Here is an 18,842-nt window from a genome sequence, read left to right on the forward strand (position 1 = left end):
GCAAGAGGACAATCCTCACACAGATTCGAGGCATTTCATTCATCTACAGCTCTGCACAGAGTAGGGGGCTAGGTGGCAAATCCACAAAGCCAGCATAGAGACTACCAAAACTTTAGGAAAAAATGGCATTAATGTTCATTGGCTACAGGTTACTTACTTCTCTTCTTAATTAGTATTCTATCTTCTGTTGATTAATGATTCTCTTGCTTCTCATGCCAATTAGTTCATATGCTCAGTCTTTCTCTTCTTTTTGGGTCAGTGGGCCATAAGTTGGTGGTCATGATCTCCCCTTGCTGGAATTACCTTAAACCAGTAAGAGCTGATACAGCATGCTTGCTGAGTTGCCTTTATTAGTTTCTTCCTAATCTTGGGGCTTCTGCCAAATGTCCTTGTGGCCTTTAAATCCTGCATTCTTTGTGCCCACTATCAATGGTAAATCCTTCTCCCCAAGCCTTGTTAACCTCCTCCTAAGTCTCAAATCACTGAAACATGTTAAGCCCTAAACCTTAACGAGGCAATTCTACTTACAAACAATTTGTTTTCCTAACACCTGGACATCAGTTAGAGCTTACTTGCTAGCTATCTGTTTATTGGATGAAATCTCCTCTCTTGTTAATTAAACTTGAGAGTGTACAAAGATCAAACACCAAAGAACATGGTTCCTGAAGGAAGTTTTTACATATTTCACATTTTGCATCATTGCTGCCAGAGGAACAAGATCAGGGTGGAACAAGTTGTGTCAGGGGAGATTAGGTTGGGTATCAGGAAAAGTTCTTCACTCAGATGGTGGTTGTGCACTGGTAAAGGCTCCCCAGGGAAGTGGTCACAGCACCAAGCCTGGCAGCATTCAAAAAGGATTTGGACAATACTCTCAGGAACATGGTGTGACTCTGGGGGATGTCCTGTGGAGGGCCAGGAGCTGCACTTGGTGATCCTTGTGGGTCCCTTCCAATTCAGGCTATTCGATGACTCTCGGTCCCTTTGTACACTCCTGCCTCTGGCTTTGCCTGTTAGAATAAGCCCATTTGGAAAAGCAGCATCTGTCACTCATGGCCTGCACAAAACCCAGGGTGACAGGTTTCTGCTCCAGGCTTTATGCCCTAGACACCTGTAAGAAAAGCACTGGTGAAAAACACCTTGGTGTCCTCTGCAGCTTCTTGTGGCGCTGGGGAAGCTGAGACCTGATGCAGTACTGGCTCCTGGAGAGAATGGTCACACTGGTACCAGTGACCCATCAGCAGCAATGAAGCACCTGGAGCCATCTCCTCTGGCTCCTGGCAGGCTGATGAACCACTGGCCACAGGTATTTGTGACGGGGATTTAATAAGTTTATTCACTGTATAAGCAAAACTTAAAGACTTTTGGCCCCCATACCAATACCTTGATCTCCAGCTCTAGGTTAAATTGGTTTCAACACACTTGATCTCAATAGTTAGCAATTTTCAGTGGTTAAAAAACAGAACTTTTGTAACTACTGAAAAAGGTTTTTTTCACATAGTAAAAAGCAAAAAAGCCCAAAGGGAGCAGCTCCACTGCTGTCACAGAAGGATGGGATGTACAAATGCACAGCCTGAGGTTTATAGCTCTACTGAGATACTTGACTTGCATATTTGTGTTATTTCACACCCCTTCCCTAGAAAAGGTGTCCCTTGGCCACAGTTACCCTACAGTATCCAGGGTAAAATTGTAACAGTAACCTAACTATGTAAAGAAAGCATTGGAAGATTTTTTTTCTTAATCATACAACCAAGTAAGTCAAACCCAATACATTCAGAGGAGCCAAGGGCTTCTCAAAGTTGGGGGTTCTGCAAAGCAGCAGGGTTATTGTATTTAAAAACAAGTCATTCCACATCTGTAATGTCAAGTTCATTGAAGTTCAGTGGTTAAAAACCAATGCTAAATGTTCAAAGAGGTTTAGACAAACACAAGCTATTTAGTACAACTGGTTCTTTTATTGAAAACTGCTCTAACATAACTTGTTATGAGATTGTCACAGAGTGTAAGAAGCCATCAGAAATGCAACACTGAACAGTCCATGGCTGCATTATCCCTTCCAATTCCCCACCAGCAATTAGGAAGACCCTAAGGCTGTGTGGCTGATACAGTACAAAGGCTCACTACGTAATCTAAAAGAGGATTGCAGTACAATATTGTGCTCAAGTCTTAATACATTCAGCTGCTCAAGTGTAAACAAGCTTCAGGGGGATCAGAAATTGCCAGAGATTGCTTAAATCAACTCAGAATTTAATTTGACATAATGCTTTGTTATTTTTGTTGTGTGTTTTGTTAAAGATGTTTCTATCCTACATAAAGGCTGAAAGACATGCAGTTGTGGCTGCAATCAAAATACTTACTTAGAGAAAGTGATAAGGTATTCTGGGTAAGCTTGAATGTCATTAAAAATTATGAACATGGAAGGCTGGTTCACGTTATCAGTTGAACTATCATACAGATCTACAGAGTTGCTAACATTTTTTTTTGCTGGAGTAATTGATCCTTTTTTCCCCAGAGAATATTCTCCAACAAGGACTCGGGCCAAGTACATGTACTTCTTCCCATTCCCATCTGGTTTAGAGTAGATGTCGTTGGCAGAATAGCTGGCATTAACAGCAAAGTACGTTCCGTTTCCAAAGTTTGCAGCTGTAGTCAGAAAAGCAAAGGTTTGTGAGTGTTTCAGTAGCAACAATTCCTTATCTGCCACCTTCAGAGCCTGTGAATCTCTGGACAACTCTGCTTTTTATTTGCAATAGGGAGATACAAATTGCATAAATAATTTTGCATACAAGGTAAGGCTATACATGGCATGGCAAATCAGTCCTAGCCCTATACAGGAAAACAAGAGTTGTTTTGAAAGTTACATTACCGTGCATTCCAGCATAGCTCCGGTTAAATCCTTTTTTGTTAATAAGGGTTAATGACTCCTGGCTCGTCCCATGAAACAGAAGCCTCTCATTATTTCTGTTGCCATTTTTTTTATCTATTTCACACTTTTTTATTTGGTAGTTTTTCCATAAATATTGGTTCTGTACCCTTTCAATCTGTGGAGTTTGAAAGTGAGACAGAAAGAAAGAAAGAAAGAAAGAAAGAAAGAAAGAAAGAAAGAAAGAAAGAAAGAAAGAAAGTGGGTAGGTTGCTGCCATGAAAAAAATTAGCCTATCAGTCATTCTATCTGCTTCCAAGAGTCCTCTCTTAGCTCAAATACACATATATCAGATGATGAAAAAAAGTTAGTCAAATCCTTCCAAACTTAGGCATGGCAGATAGCAGAACCCAGCCCAAACCATGAGACAAACACTTCCTGGGAAACAATACAGGATCTTTTCACAGGTTTCCAGGCTGTAGATGCCTGCTGGACCTGCACAGCACACATGGCTTATGTGGGCAAAACATGTGCTCTGCTACAGAAAAAATCATTCCAAGGCCTGGAGCTGAAGAAGTGACTGCTTAAGAGCTGCTCCAAATACCTCAACTGCAACATTAAACTGATTAAAGCTGAATAAAGTTAATGACAGCCAGAAAGACTTGTCCCAACTTTAGAAATCCATGGGGAATTTATTTTTCTGTTATCAGTATCCTTTGTCACTTGCCATTAAGTTAGTTATGCTCAGAAATGATGACTTGCTTTTACCTTTTCAATTCTGAATAACGGACAGGTCTGCAGAAACCTTTCTTGCACATCTGTATACTCTCTTGAGCCTGGTTTTAGTTTCACTATTTTGAGTTGCTCATTTTCCATAGGGTCCCACGTTGGAGGGAGTACTGTTGACTTTTGGTCTGCAGAAGAAACACGATCAATCATTTTCACCCAAATCCTCTGCCTAAAATTAAACATGGCCTGCTACAAATCCTTCTAGAAGTCTACACATCTTGCTTACGGATGACTCAGAAAGAACGATCTCCTTGTATTGTAAAGGACCAGCAGTAAATGGAAGAGGGTATGGCTCAAGAACAGAAGTGAGCTGAGATGTAGCATGACAATTGCTACATTAGAACATGATTGCCAGTAAGCCTGCTAAGAACATCAGAACACGTTACTCTCTTTTCAAAATTATTTGAAATAGCTGCTAAGTTCTTTTATTTTCCAATTTGGCTCCTTTCTACATTCTCCAGAAAAGCACCTGCACAAAGCTTTTAACATGTATTTTAAATATTCTCATCGTTCCCTTTTCTTTTCTCTTACTGGATGCAACCAGGTTGTTTCATGGGAACATCAGTCTGTCAAGAAGCTTTTCCTTACCTTCAGATTTGTCAATACGTTTAATGGATATCTGTCCTCCTTGGGCATCCACAGCAGTCTTGCGTTCAATATCCACTGTGTATATTCGCTCACCAATGATGACTTCAACAATTTTCTGCTTTGTCTTGTAAGCATATTCCAACTCCACATTTGTGAGACTGTTGAAGGGTACATAGGAATCCTTTTCACTGTACTTCCATTCAACTGAACTTTGTAGAAGTTTTGCCTGGGCCTCTTTAGCAGCTTTTATTTTGCGGATCATTTTATGAACAGCTGAAGAAGCCTGGCAGACATCTTTTGCAACCCCTGTAATTTCAATAGAGGTATTCTTCAAAATAAGACAAATTTTTAATTTCTTTCCTAGGTCATCCAGTTCTTCAATCTCTTCTTCATCAAAATGAGAGATAGTCTCGTCTACAATTTCTGCATGAGATTGTTCACTGGAAATTGCACTTCTCAGCCACTTTTCAGCTTCTTCCACTTCTTTTTTATTTTCACCACAAATCTGCACAACAGCAGGGTCAATTTTTTTTTCGAAAACCACTTTAGTTTTTCCCTTTGGAGAATGTTTCTCAGAGCTCAAGAGTGCTACATTGAAATACATAAATATTGTCATTAATATTAATCTCTTTTAGCTGGTGCTAAACAGATTGATCTATAACCTGTATTTAAGTGACATCTACTTACATTTACCCGCGTGATACATCTTGGAAACAAACAATTTGATTTGTGTTGCAGTAGACTGTTCTCTTTTCTGCATGCTTGCTTGGAACACACTCATCAGATGTGGCTGAAAGATGACAACTTTAATAGTTTTCACAGATGTGGCAGGATTCTTTTTTGCAAAGTCAGTTACTGCATCTATCATGTTGCCAGCTACCTCAGCTGGATTGCGGCATGCCTCTCCTGAAAAAAGTTGCAGATATTTTGCTCTAGAAAGTGTTAATAACTGTTACAGATAATTAAAACATCCTTAAAAGAAGAGCTATGAACACACCCACACAATCACCTGGATCATAAACAGGTTGAGAATGACATCAGGCTGGCAATCAAGAAAGGTTTCTCTATTTGTCAGGAAAAGAAAGTTGGAGACCACCTCTCCAGTAAGGGAAAAATGGGAGTTTCCTTTTGTTGGCTTGGCAACCAATCAGGTTATGATGTAGATGATATAGCCTGGGTAACTAACACGCCACGGGCCTGCTGCTCAGTGACCCAGTAGTCCATTCCTTGCTCAAAAGGCAAGCCTAGTTTTATTCATGCAAGAGGTTCCTACGTGCATGGGCTGCAGTTCTGGATTCTCAAGAACAAGAGAAGGAAAAGGGCCAATCTGGGCTTTTTGACATTTGTATCAATCCTACTTGTGCAGCTGCTGGCCAGAGTTCCATCACCTACTGACTTCAGCAATGGAGAAGTAGGCCCCTGGCTACTCTCTGATGAGCTGCCCACACATACCAGGCTGCAGGTTCTTCAGCAAGCACAGACATGCCTTTGAATCCCTGTTAGCAAGGAAGTACTGGCTTTAGAAAACTCATGCTCTTGATGTACTAGATCACTGTAAGGAGTGAAGATTTCTAGCTTTCATAAGCCTCTTAATAGCATTTTTAAAGACTGCATACTTCCAAATATATCTTCACCAAATAATAACCTCTCCAGATAAATCAAACTCATCACCTGAGCCCTGAGATCAGCAGAATCACATGCACTGAACCCTTTTCAGAAAAGGGAGACACAGACCTGTTCCAATTGCTGGGAAGATGACAGAGGTGTACTGCCGCAGGTCACACTCCTGGAGCACCTGGGAAACCAGGGACCTGATATCACTTCGGTAAACAAAATGCATTATGTTTTTGCATGGCAGGTTTCCTGCCTGGGTGATGATATAGTTCTTGTCAGTTTGCTGGGCTGAAACATAAGTAGGAAAAAATAATCAACAATTATCCCCAATATAGATGTGTACTAGTCTTCATTAGGAAATAAGAAATGTTGAGAAATATGCCCCAGGATAAGCTTTTGTCTCCTTCCATAAAGTGAGCAGCCCCTTCACCCAATTTGCTCTTCCAAGGCACAAGAGCTCAGTTTATTTTTGTAAAATATTTGCCTCCTTTGGCAAATAGATTTATTATGTGCCTTTGTTTGTCAGGTTTGAAGAACTTCATGCAGACTGGCAGTCTGTCTACACACACACACACAAATATGCCATCTACCTGCAGGCCACCTAGCCCTCTTGGCCTATGCCAAGAACAGCTTGTTTACCTCAGATCTCTTCCCCATAGTTCTCTTCCTTTGGTTGATCTTCCAAGCTGATCTCCACACCTGCATATTTCCCACTTCCCTTATTTTCTGCTGGTTTAAACCACATACTCATCCATCTTTACTCCTCTTGCATTATAGTTGCTGTCCAACAGCTGTATTTGGCCTACAAATGGTTTCTCTATTAATATTTTTGCCGGCATCACCCCTTGCTCATCACTCTGTTTGATGTTGACTGTTTTTATCAAGGAAATCTTTATTGGAATAAGAGGATAACAATAACAATAGATTTGGATCTTTATGTATGCTCAGAAGCTGTCTCTTCCTGAAGATTTTTCTTTTTCTTCCCTCATTAGATGTTTTACAAATACCACATAAACTGATTAAAAACTAGTTGCTGTAACACAGTGTGTAATACAGATGGAACTACAGTAGTCGGTACTGAGAAAATGTTCCAAGAGATTCTCTGCCATGCATTAACACCTTTGGAAAGGTCAGAAATGTTGTACCATACCTAGTACACGACATTCATCTTCAACTGCTTTTCCAGCACCATTCAGAATTGCTCCAGAGACACCTTAAATGAGAAGAGCAACATGGATCCACTGTTACTGCTGTTAAAGTCCCATCTGAGGCAGAACTGTATGCCTCATCACATCTAAAAATGTCTCATTTCTGATAACATTACAGATGATAAATTTAAAACAGTGTAGCCAAAATTTTAGCCTTATATGCTTTTCAATTCAAATTGATGTTTTGAGTACCTAACAAGTTTCACTAAGGTCAAAACCTCACTAACATTTGTCTCCTTCTTTAGTCTGAGAGGTGTTCTATAAAAGGACTTTTAGTTTCCTTTTCTGCAAGGGAGTCTTAAACATGCTGTCCTGTAACATAGATAAACAAGTGGATAAAGTTCAGACACTCCCTAATTGAACTTTTGTACCCTAAGAAGCGAAACAGAAACAACACTGTGAAGCAAATATAAGGCTTTAAAGCATTGAAGAAAAATACTTGCTCCTCTTCCTTCCCAGCCCTTCCAAGCACACATACTTTTTTCACACATAATATCAATTAAAATACCTGTTTTGAGGCTGAAGGTTTGGTTTGTTATGTTTACAATGGCATCTCCCTCCTCCTTGGTAATATCACCTTCTGCCACCAGGAACACCACGGAGCCAATTGTCATTTCAGGCCCATTGTGTGCTGAGGTTGAAGGGACGGCAGAAAAAGCTGCAGGGAAAGAAATACAGACCCTGAGCAGAAAAGAGTGATTGGGTACAATGCCTACAGAGACCACAACCTGGCTACAGATTCGGCCTGTGGAAAGGATTGCCTGCCATGCTAACTGAAAATCATTCCTTCTCACACGAGTCTGTACTCAACCTGCACTCATTCCCATCATTTCTGTCATGGCAGGATGGCAGGCAAAATGTTATGCAGACACTACTTAGTGACATTTTACCATTGCAAAACTCCAATGCAAGAGAGCAGCAAACTTTCCAAGTCTCCCTGCCTTTTTCCTGTGTCTCCCAGAGTTTCCAGGCAGGTTTTCTACTTCTTGAAAAGGTGGAACTTTTTACCCATGTATTATTTGTAAAATCATAATTACGATTTCAACATGTAACTCATTTTTCTACAGGCTGCAGTTCCATTAAGATGGATAATACCAAAGACATTTCAGTTTGGTTTTGCTATTCATCTGAACACGTAAGAGATTTAAGAGTATTTCAAAAAGACCACTTCAACACACATACCCAGGATCTCACCTGCCTTCCCAGGACAGAGGAAGACACTGCCTTGTTCACAGTTTAACCTACTGCTGCATCAATAAAAGAAAAAGCACTGCTTATGCCCTTGACACCTTATAGCTTCTGCTGTTCCGATTTTGAGGGGCACTATCCAGATACAGAATGACAGGAATGCTTTTTTTCTTATCATCTCTAATACTATTTCAGACATAACAGACACTCAGCCTGAAAATACGGCTTTCACAGCAGCCACTCAGACTTTGGGAATGACATGCTCACCAAGCAAGTACCTAAATATCCATAATGAATGCATTCCCTGGAATACTTGGAAAAAATAATAAAAAAAAATCAGTAGGCACACAGCTTCTGTGAATAAACCTTACCTGTGCTTTGGCTCGTGTCATTTGGAGAAGGCTTCAGCCCTTTAACAGCCATAGATCTGCTTTCAAGTTCATCTGAAAATTCCTAGAGAATGAAATTACAATCAACCCCTGTAGAAGTCTCCACACAGTAAAAATAAAGGTTTGAAAAGCAAAGTTAAAAAGCATTTAGAAAGAACTAAATTGAAATTACTTCACATCATCTGCCACAATGTTGATGGCAAGTCCTGACAGATGTTGTTCTCAGAGAGCAAGGCTGTTCAGTGTGAGCAACCCAAAATCACAAATAACTGAGCCAAACCCTAGTTACCATTCCACAGGGATACAGCAGCAGAAGGCATCCATACAGTGAGTGAGTAGTTCACACTAGCTCAGCTCTCACGGGGAATGCCACCCTTCTCTAGGCACAATAGCTCAGGCTTTGACACAGTAGCCTTCAAGTTTAGCCTCTCAAAATGTATTGAAAGCTCTTGCACAAAGTACAGAAGGCAACAGATGTAGACACACCTATCTGGACATCAATTCACAGTGTGACTGCTCTCTTTTGGTGTGAAATGAGTAACTCGAGTGTGGATATAGAAAATTTATGCTAAGGGGACACTGAAGAGAGGGGGATGCAGGATACTTATATGTTTCTACTGGAAAAGTTTACCAGCACAGCAATCCTAGCACAATGATTCCTCCTAAAAAGACACCAGCACTCCATCAAAAGCACACCTGTTTGCCAAGGGTGCAGGCACTGAAGCAGCAGTTTCAGCAAACTTGTCTGACCTATAGGCTGAAGAATTAGGCGAGTTCATGAGATAAAGAGTAATTACACTTTTGTATGTATTATTCTCAGGAAACAGAAAAGGATAGGAAGGGAGCAGGACTGTACTCGATATGTGGGTGACCATGGGAGGTAGAACCAAAAAGACAACTTTCAGTATATATGATCTAGAGACTGTCACCAAACTTTTTCTTTAGTGTAAGAACAAGCACCTTGCAGATTCTTTGAATATCATCAGATAGCCAAGTATCATAAGACAGATTCACATACACCATGATATAATAGAGAGAGGAAACCACAGTAACTCACCTGAATATTAGCTGTGTCTTTTGTGTGCAACAGGAAGTGAACTTCTTCAAGAGAATTCACTCTGTTTTCACTACTGAATTCAAACACTTTGTCAAACAATAATTTAGCAACAACAGATCTCGGGAATTCTAAATTCCCTGTCCCAATTGCTGGAAAAGTAATTGATTTCAAAGACAGTTCTTCAGCAATCTCCAGGCATTGTGTGATTATGTCACCCAAGACCTGTAAAGCACAATTATTTTTTCAGTTACTGGAGGTAATTTTTTCCCAGTATGCGTAATGTAACCCCTTCCATTTCAGCTATCTCTTCATATTAAAATACAATTAATTCCATACACAAGGAATTTATTAGTCAATAAGGGATCAGCCCACAGTTAAAAAAGAGTGCATCAAACTCTCTCATCTTCTATGACCCTGTCTCTCATTTCAGAGGAAAAGTGGCATTAAACACACTATAAATCCCAGAAAAATTCAGGCAAATAAAGACCCTTTTACCTTTGCAGGTGTGTTTTTCTGGGACCACGCAGGTACCACAGCATGAAGCACAACACTGCAAGCCAGATTGTAACCTTTAGTTTTCAACACAGATCCCTCCTCAGGTATTCTTCCTCCACCTTCTCTGCTCAAGCCTGTCTGAAGCATTGGCCCTGCCTTGCTCAGCAAAGCTTTACCAAGTGGCCCTTTGTCAAGCTGGAGATCTTTGCCAACACTGACGACAACAACGGATGTCTGAAAAACACACAAGCAAAAACTCTAGCTTGCCAATATCAAATTTAAATTTTGCATTGGATAATCAAATACAGCCTGCCTGATGGTCTACAAGGTAAATTTTTGGGACAGCAACCAGAGAGAACAAAGTTTTGGAAAAAAACAGAAATTATGCTCAATTCTAATATCACGAGCCTGTCCAAAGAAAGACAAAACTGAGTTAACAATGAAATTCAGCCTAATGGGAGTGACAATTCTGCATTCCTTGTTTATTCATTCTGCCTCCATTTGAAAAACATTTGTGCAAATTTGTTCTCAAAGAGAGGCTCACAGACCAAAATCTGAGTTCACTGAGGTAGGCAGGGCCTCTCATGTATGGCTGGTTTAGGGGGACAAGAAGACACTGAAGACAAACAAGACTTGGGGTAATCTAAGGAGAAAGAAGTGAGAAAAGCAGTAACTTATGAATGAGAGAAGTACAAAGGGCACTGAACATTGTGTCAAACCCTATATTTAGCTCCTCAGGAAGGGTCCCATACACATTTTAACATATATTCTGCCCTGGCCAACTGGAGGAACTGCATGCACAAGCTGTGGGAGGCATCTACTCCTCAGAGGTTTTGCAGAAGGGTCCCGGATGGAGTTGCTTCCAGTACTGGCAATCTCAGTAAAGTATCTATCAGCCAGCCAACAGAAATTCAGTGCAGGAGGCAACCAGAAATCAATGATCAAAATCACTGGTTCTCCACAGGAAGTGCAATACCAACTGCATGACCACAAATGACATTGGTTTTGTGTTAGTTTTAAAAAAAGACACAAAAAACCCCACTTTTTATTTCAAAAGGAGATAATTTAGAACACTTACTTCAGCATCTTCAATGCTTCCTGTTTGCAGGACGATGTGAAGGCCTTCCCGAGTTGTTACGAATGGGAAGTTATTAATATGCTTGGAAGCTCTCCTCTGCCTGGGTTGAGGAACTGAACTGACATGATCCAGTGGCCTGTAGGAAGCTGAAGAATCTGAAAACACTTCTCTAAATGCCTTGCTGAAAGCCTGAATGCTATCCTGTGCAAAACCCACAAGATGAACCTCCTTCAAGCTGCTGTTCCCCTTGGACTCTTCCAAGGTCTCCTTAATGGAGGATACAATGGAATAAGTACACAGCTCCATCGGGAAGCCAAAAATCCCTCCACTTATAGCAGGCAGAGCTATGGAACGATGCTTGTGCTTTTCAGCTAGTTGTAGACATTTTTTCACTGTCTTCCTCAACAGGTTCACACACATTTCTCGTCTCTCCCTGCTCCACCTGGGCCCGACAGCGTGGATGACATTCTTGCAGGGCAGTCTCCCGGCGCGTGTCATCACTGCATCACCAGGCTGCAAATTCCCCTGCCTCCTCACCAGCTCATTGCACTCCTCCTGCAGTGCTGGCCCAGCTGCCCTTGACAGTGCCTCAGCCAGGCCACCAATGTGGTTTAGGTCTTCATTAGATGCATTCACCACAACATCAACGGGATGAGTGCTCAAGTCAGCTTTATAAAGCGCTATTACAGTTTCACCCATGGTCACCTGCATATGGAGCTCGCCTCTGTTACTGTGTTGTTTCTGTTCTTCTGGCTGCTCTTCCAGTAGGACTAAACACTTGTACTCTTCTTTTATATGGGGGGCCAAAAGGTGTGCTTGCTCTTTTATATATGCCTTGGCTCCTGGCAAGTCAATCACCACGCGCTTACAATGCAAGCCAGACAGAATTCGCTCAACTAAGCTGACTCCCTCCAGCACTTTTGTCTTCGGCCCACTCAACAATATAACTTCACGGTTCTTCTGAGTGCTAAAGTCAACTTTCACGCCTTTTTTTTGGAGGGCAGCCCAATCATTGACCTTCTCTTTCTTAAAAAACTTTATGAGTACCATCAGCTTCCCTTCAATGACCTTTTGCACCTGTGTGTTTTCATCTATAAAGCTGGAAAGTTCCTCAAAGGCTTTTGCTACAGCTTCAGAAAGACCAGCAATCATGATCTGACTCCCTGCCTGAGTGACTGCTACAGCTCCATTAGAGCAGTTTTCCTTGACTAGCATCTGCCATTCCTCCTTCTGGAGGACTGAGTCATCCCCCAAAGTAATACTTTTGTGGTCCAGTTCTTTTTTTATTTCTTCCTCTGCTTTTAGGACATCTTCAGGAGCATTCCCTTTCAGGATGATCTCTCCCGCACCGAGATCATAAAAGACTTTAATTTGTTTTGATATAAACAGGCTCTGTGACAGAGTTTCATTATCAATATGCTTTAAAAACTGAAAAATAGAAGGGTGGACATTAATTGCTTTCTTTGCCATTTTGAATACATGATCAAGTATTTCTCCTTTTACTCTGTAAACTTCCTCAGGCACCCCAGATAGGTTAATGCTCTTCTCCAAATTATCATAAGTTATTTGCAGGTCTGGGAACTCTGTACGAAATTTTTCTTCCAGACCAGTAATCTGTAAAATTCCATATTCCCCTGGATTCACTGTCTTGACTTTCAGTTCAGTTCTTTGCTTTTCTCTTTCAATTTTTCTGGTGGCCTTTTTGATCAGAAGCTTCAGTTCTTGTTCAACCTTCCTCACAATTTCTTTTTCACCTACTAGAACAAGTAATTCCTTGGAAATATTTGGGATTATCAGAACTTCATCATGGGGAAAGCTGTTCCTAATGGGTTCCCACACCTCTGTGCTTACTTGACATTTAATTGCTTCATACTTTGATATGGTTTGTGAAAATGCTGTGGAAACTTCTTTTTTCCATGCCTTGACCAATCGAGATACTGATCTCTTCCGCTCAGAAAAAATAGCTGAAGGATGCAAAGTAACTGTTGGATCTGCACAGAGGGCATCAGGCCACACTGGCACACAATTACACTTTGCCATTTCATGATCTATTGCCTTAATTAAGCTACTATTTCCTTGCAAATAATTCCAGATATAGGGATCCAGAGGCAATGTAATTGGATCTGGTTTGTTTATCTGTGGCCCTTCCTTTCCATATAGAGCCGTTTCCAGTGAGGTGTAGTAAGGATAGACAAAGATTGGTGTTTTGTTGAGTGAATGCTTCTTTGCCAGGATATTTGTTACATCTAAAACAAACAAACAACCCCAAAAGTTATTAATGTCAGCACTTAAGATCTTCTCTTTTGTTCTGGGTTTGTTTTTTTTTCATTGTTTGGAGGCTTTAAAACTGTATTTTCTATATAATAGTGTTTGTTATTTTTAAAAACATTTCTAGATTAATTCCCTCCACTTCCCAAATAGAAATAATTCCAGATTTTTGACGAGTTATTCATTTTAAATGCCAGAAACTGAGTTGAAGAGAGACAGTCAAGCACAACAGCATCCACCTCAGGGAGGAGGTGTGCATAATCTCGGCCCCCACTTCTCTTATACGCTGTACTTGAAGTGCCCAGCTCCATAGCTGTCTGGGCTATTACTCACTGTTCCAACCACAGCTCCTCTGTTTTCCCAAAAGACCATCTCTTTCCTTCAACTCCTCATCAATTCTCCCCTTCACTGCAATGCCCCCAGCTTCTCCCTTTTCCTACACTTTTCACAGTCACTCATCTTTCTGCCACTGACTGAACAGCCCATAGCACCTGCTCTCCAGCCAAAATGCTGCCCAAGGAATTATCCTGAGATGAGCCAGACTGGCATGTTGCCATGGGCAGCTGGTGCCCAAGATGGCAGGTGGGGGGAAATCCCCTGTGCCCAGGGGGCTGTGCACTCTCCATGGAACTCAAACTGCAACCTGAACCCTGTAAGAATCAAGGCCTGGGTGAAATAAACTGTCTAGAAAATGAAAAAATTCTATGCCTTATGGCCAGCTGGTCCAAAACTGAAGCTTGCACTCCACTTAGCACGAGACCTGTGGGCAAAGCACCACGTCTGCCATTTTACAAGGGCAAAGGAGGTATTTCTCTAGAAAATCCACATTTTGGTCTTTAAATTGGAGTTTCTCAAAGCAATAAGGGCTCTGCATTTCTGCATTACCTTTATGGTCACCAAATGTAATGATAGCTGCATCTTCATCAGGTAGCAGTTGAACATCCACGGCCTGTGCACCGCCGTACTTCTCATTTTCAAAGTAGACAGTTATGTAGTGACTGGAGGTGTTGGGTGGTATATTTTCAGCCCTAACAGTTTTTGTTTGCTGAAGGCACCATGCAGTAATGTTTTGTTCCCTTGCTCTCTGGTTTTGATTCAGCTTTTCAGCAAATTCCTCTGCATCTAGAAAGCGAAAGAAGAAAAAAGAAAAGATCAAACTCTGAGCTTGTTTTTCTACCATGATGTTAGCAGACTATCACTGTGTACACTGATCAAAGCACTGAATTACAAAATCAGTTCAGAGCTGCCCACAAAACTACCTCTTTCCACATATTCAGTATCTGTCACTTAGTATTCCCCTCATGGTTGATTACAATTGTTGACTACAATGACTGCAGCAGGAATTTGCCACTGGTTTTCCTATTGACTGTCACTGGGTTCTTTAGCTCCAGCGAAAAAACAACATCAGGTTCATTTTTAGGCTATGGCTTCATACATAAATAATAAAACACAAGTTAACAATTCAAATTCTCTCCATTTTATGATAAATACATTCTCATTTCAGCTATTTCCCCCCTGTTATCCTCACAATAAAAGACAGCCAAATCACTTTTCCGTCTGTCAAGGAAAAATAATTAAGCTTCTTAAAGATTCACTTATTTCCTAAAGGATACACCAAAAATTTAGGACTGGAGCATGACTTGAGAGACAAATAATTTCTAAGGCAGAAAAACCTACACCTTCTCTGAAGGACACCTTTTGGCAAGGACAGCTTTTACCATTGTTCTGCTCTCAGACCAAGAACATCCTTCATTGCTTGTTTTAAGTTATAGTTTGGTTTTAGTCCTACCTGTTGTGTTTACTATCAAAACCAGAGCTAGCTCTCTTTCTGACTTGCACTGGCCTCTCTATATCACTGATAAAGGTTATGGCATTAATTTAAGTGAAGTAAATCCTCCTTTAAAAGGACACAATATCAGATCAAACTTTAAAAATACAAAAGATAATACTTCCAGCTTAATCTCACTCACACACACGCATACAAACATGTACCTAATAAAAAGAGCTTCAACTCTGACTCCTTCTTACCAGTATTTCCAGTAAAAGTAACTACAGCAGCAGATAACTCAGGTATCATTTCCACACTGAAGTCACCATCCTCCTCTGACAAGCCACTGACATTCTCTACCAGCAAAATTAACATGCAATCTTCGATTGTCTCCTTCACATTTTCCAGCACAACTCCACTGGGACGCAGGGATCCTTCAGAGTTCTCCACTTGGCAAGACTCCTGGGAAGTTGCCACTTGCCATGGCTTCACAACCAGATCAATTTTATTCAAGTGATGCTTTCTTTGTAAAACTTCTTGGGCATCTAGTCCCACAGAAAAACAGAGATGTCACAGCAGAGTAGCATGTTAAACAATAGCAATAATATACCATTTCTGCTTGGAGCAATGCCCACAGAGAGATCCTGCACCAGCAAAGGCCTATTTTTAAAAGGGAGCTTAGGCAGTGCAACACCCATAACATACCTTGCTCATCCTGAAAGGTGATGATCACTTGGTCATCCTTTTTGACATAGGACTCAATGGGCCCCCCACCAGACCTCCTTTTACTTTCAAAGTACATTTCCAAAAACTCATCTTCTATTTTCTCCCCAAAGGCAGTGGTTACTACTACAGCAGAATTCCTAGAGGTTGCTTTCTCTGCTTCCAATTTCTCACATGATTCTGAAATAAAAGATCACACCCTAATGCCTTAGGCAAAAGGTAAGAAAACCAAGCTTCCCACCTTCCAAGCTTTCATACCACTTTTTGTTCAGATCACACTCAGGGGCAGGGAAAACAACAGGGTAAGAATCCCAAAGTTAAGCAGATCACTAGCAGGAGTTGCTGCATCAACACATAGGGAGGAAATGCTTCAGTTCATCACCAGGCAAGGACAGCAGAAGTAAAAGATACAAAAGCTTCTTCACAAACACGCAGTGAGGGGAACCAGTGCTCCCCATTCACAGTTCCAGAGACAGCTGTGGGTCACCTGGGTTTTATACTTGCTGGCTGCCACGGCTGCTCAGGTGTACCGTGGTACACAGCTCCCGATGCTCCGGCACAGGGCTGCCCCAGCAAGGCTGGCAGCAGCTGGGAAGGTCTGGGTAGGGACAGCCTCAGCCAGAACAAAGGCCAGCATTCACTGCTGTCCCCAAAGGAAGTGACCTGTCTGAGGCAGACAGTGAAGCGGGGGCTCTAAAGGGACTCACAGAAAGGAAAAAATACATTTATTTCTTTTAGCCTGGGATCACAATTACTACACTACATCAGACAAACAACACAAGCCACGAGGGTGACCAGGGCACTGCTGCAGCAGAAAGGTCCAGAAAACCAAAGGAGCAAGAATACAATGGTCACCACCAGGTAAGTGACACACTTACCTGTCTTCTCCTGCTGAGTACACACAGGAGTTTCCTTATTCTGGCAGATGGGAAGAGACACCTGGGGTCCATTATCTAGAGATAAATGACAAGTTTCTCAGTTGCTGGGTACTTCAAGAAGAAAATGGACACATTAATGTACACCCAGGAGCTAACACAGCTTGAATTTTCATTTGACACTGTCAGAATCACAGACTTCCACAGATATCTCTATTTTTAAGCCAAAAGTTGAATTGGTTACAGAAAGACGCTGAGCTCAAGAAGCTTCGGGCATAATGTCAGCACACAGTCAAGCTGCACGAACCACCACTGCTGGTCCTGCCACGCAGTACAGCACTTTCCTCACACAAAAAGCTGCACATGTGTGTGTATTAGCCAGATGTGTATTGAGTAGCTGTGCGTGCATTGATTGTGCCGTGTATATGTGTGTGTGCGTCTGTATTAGCCGTGATAGCGTGGTCGGTCTGTCCGGCGCCTGGGATGTGGCTCGGGGACTGTGGCACCTTAGGAATTCATCGTGTTTGGGATGCAGGAAGTGAAGGGGAGCGCTGGGGAGAAGAATCAAAGCGCTACAGCGCCGTTCGGCCGGCCCGGCCGAGCAGCGGCTCCGCTGCTTCCCCATGCCCGCTGCTCCGCAGGGCTGGCCGGGCCGGTGCCCCGCCAGCCCCGGAGCCCCCGCCGCTCCGGCCGCAGCTCCTACCTGGCGCCTGGGTCCCGCCGGCCGGACCCGCCTCCTGCAAGGGAACGAGAGGAGAGCGGTCACCAGCGGTCACCAGCGGTCACCCCGCCCGCCCGGACCCGCGCCCGCCTCGCCGCGCCCGCCTCACCTGCGCGGGGTCGCCGCCCGCGGGCAGCGCCGTGACCTGCAGCGACAGCCGCTCTGCGGACCCCCACACGAGCTCGTGGGCCGGCCGCCTCAGCACCCGCTCCCTCACTGCCAACAGAGCAGACACCGGTCAGGGGGGTGCGGCCGCCCCCCGCCCGTCTAGCCGCGGGCATCGCCATCAGCCCCCCCGCCCCGGCCCGGCCGCTCACCCTCGGGCTGGGCGAAGCAGACGAGGATGGTCCCGCTGTCATCCCCGGTCCGCAGCTCGCACTCGCCGCCGCCCGAGCGCTTCTGGCTCTGGAAGTAGCAGAGCAGCTTCTTCCTGAGCGAGGGCGGCGGCTCGGCGGGGCCCCAGTCCCCTCGCACCAGCAGCGGGAAGGAGCACGGCCACTGCCCCTCCATGGCTCCTGAGCGGCTCCTCTCCCGGCGCGTTTTCGCTTTCGATTCTCGGAACGCGCGACGCCTGGGGCTCCGCCCAGTGCCGGGAACCGGCCTCCGCCTCCGGGCCCATCGGGCGGCCGGCGGTCCGGGGCGGCCTCTCGCCGCTCCCCGCGCCTCCACAGAGCCGTACAAGAACCAAGCGTCACAGTGTTTTCAGCCTCGGAACTTTCACTGCTCAACCACTGGCTAACACTCACTCTCCCTCCCTTAGCCTTTCAAATGAAGTCACGACATAAAGTAAAATTACCGCTTTCATCACTCCTTGCCAGAGATGCTTCCACAACCGTGGAAGGTTGCAATGGGTGTTTACTTCAGACCAACTTTTCTGCTAGCTGAGTTTTCAACCGAGTGCTCAGGAGTTTCTCTTGCAAAGGTTTGTTTTCAGCTATTTTGTGCTGTGTATTTTACCCTTGTGGCCAAATATGGGACACCAAAATAGCAGATAAATTAAGTTTCCCCCCCTAATTTCACTGAACATTCATTTAAGAATTGGATAAATAAATGTCATTAAAAATTATAAGCATCCAGCTAAGCCTAGGTTTCATCAGATACTCTGCTGAATGACTCATGGGGATGCCTTTGTTTCTTGGTGGGCAACTTATTTCTCTGTTATTTCCTAATGCACTATCCCAAGTGACAGCTTGCTTCCATGTGCAGAAAAGCTCAGTCACT

General features: G+C 43.1%; 1 protein-coding gene across 3 annotated transcripts; it reads right to left on the reverse strand.

The window, feature by feature from the left end:
- Nucleotides 1-1,932: 1,932 nt before the first annotated feature.
- Nucleotides 1,933-18,191, reverse strand: LOC139593878 (protein mono-ADP-ribosyltransferase PARP14-like). Of its 3 annotated transcripts, XM_071435332.1 has the most exons (19): nucleotides 17,939-18,186; nucleotides 17,731-17,837; nucleotides 17,604-17,637; nucleotides 16,904-16,978; nucleotides 16,008-16,205; nucleotides 15,563-15,847; nucleotides 14,420-14,656; nucleotides 11,267-13,512; nucleotides 10,189-10,422; nucleotides 9,694-9,915; nucleotides 8,619-8,700; nucleotides 7,568-7,717; nucleotides 7,002-7,064; nucleotides 5,972-6,139; nucleotides 4,925-5,143; nucleotides 4,238-4,825; nucleotides 3,629-3,774; nucleotides 2,864-3,038; nucleotides 1,933-2,640 (listed from the first exon to the last, which is right to left on the reverse strand). In XM_071435332.1, exons 1-19 carry the CDS (start codon nucleotides 18,129-18,131, stop codon nucleotides 2,351-2,353), a joined length of 5,712 nt encoding a protein of 1,903 aa, XP_071291433.1. In that variant the 5' UTR covers nucleotides 18,132-18,186; the 3' UTR covers nucleotides 1,933-2,350. The 3 variants fall into 3 exon arrangements, with proteins under 3 accessions (XP_071291433.1, XP_071291435.1, XP_071291434.1); XM_071435334.1 differs by lacking the exon at nucleotides 2,864-3,038 and having other exon boundaries at nucleotides 17,939-18,191; XM_071435333.1 differs by lacking the exon at nucleotides 16,008-16,205.
- Between the last annotated feature and the right edge of the window lie 651 nt (nucleotides 18,192-18,842).

This window comes from Agelaius tricolor, unplaced genomic scaffold (genome assembly GCF_023055355.1).
Source record: "Agelaius tricolor isolate 1412-34295 unplaced genomic scaffold, bAgeTri1.0.p SCAF_10, whole genome shotgun sequence".
Lineage (NCBI taxonomy): Eukaryota > Metazoa > Chordata > Aves > Passeriformes > Icteridae > Agelaius > Agelaius tricolor.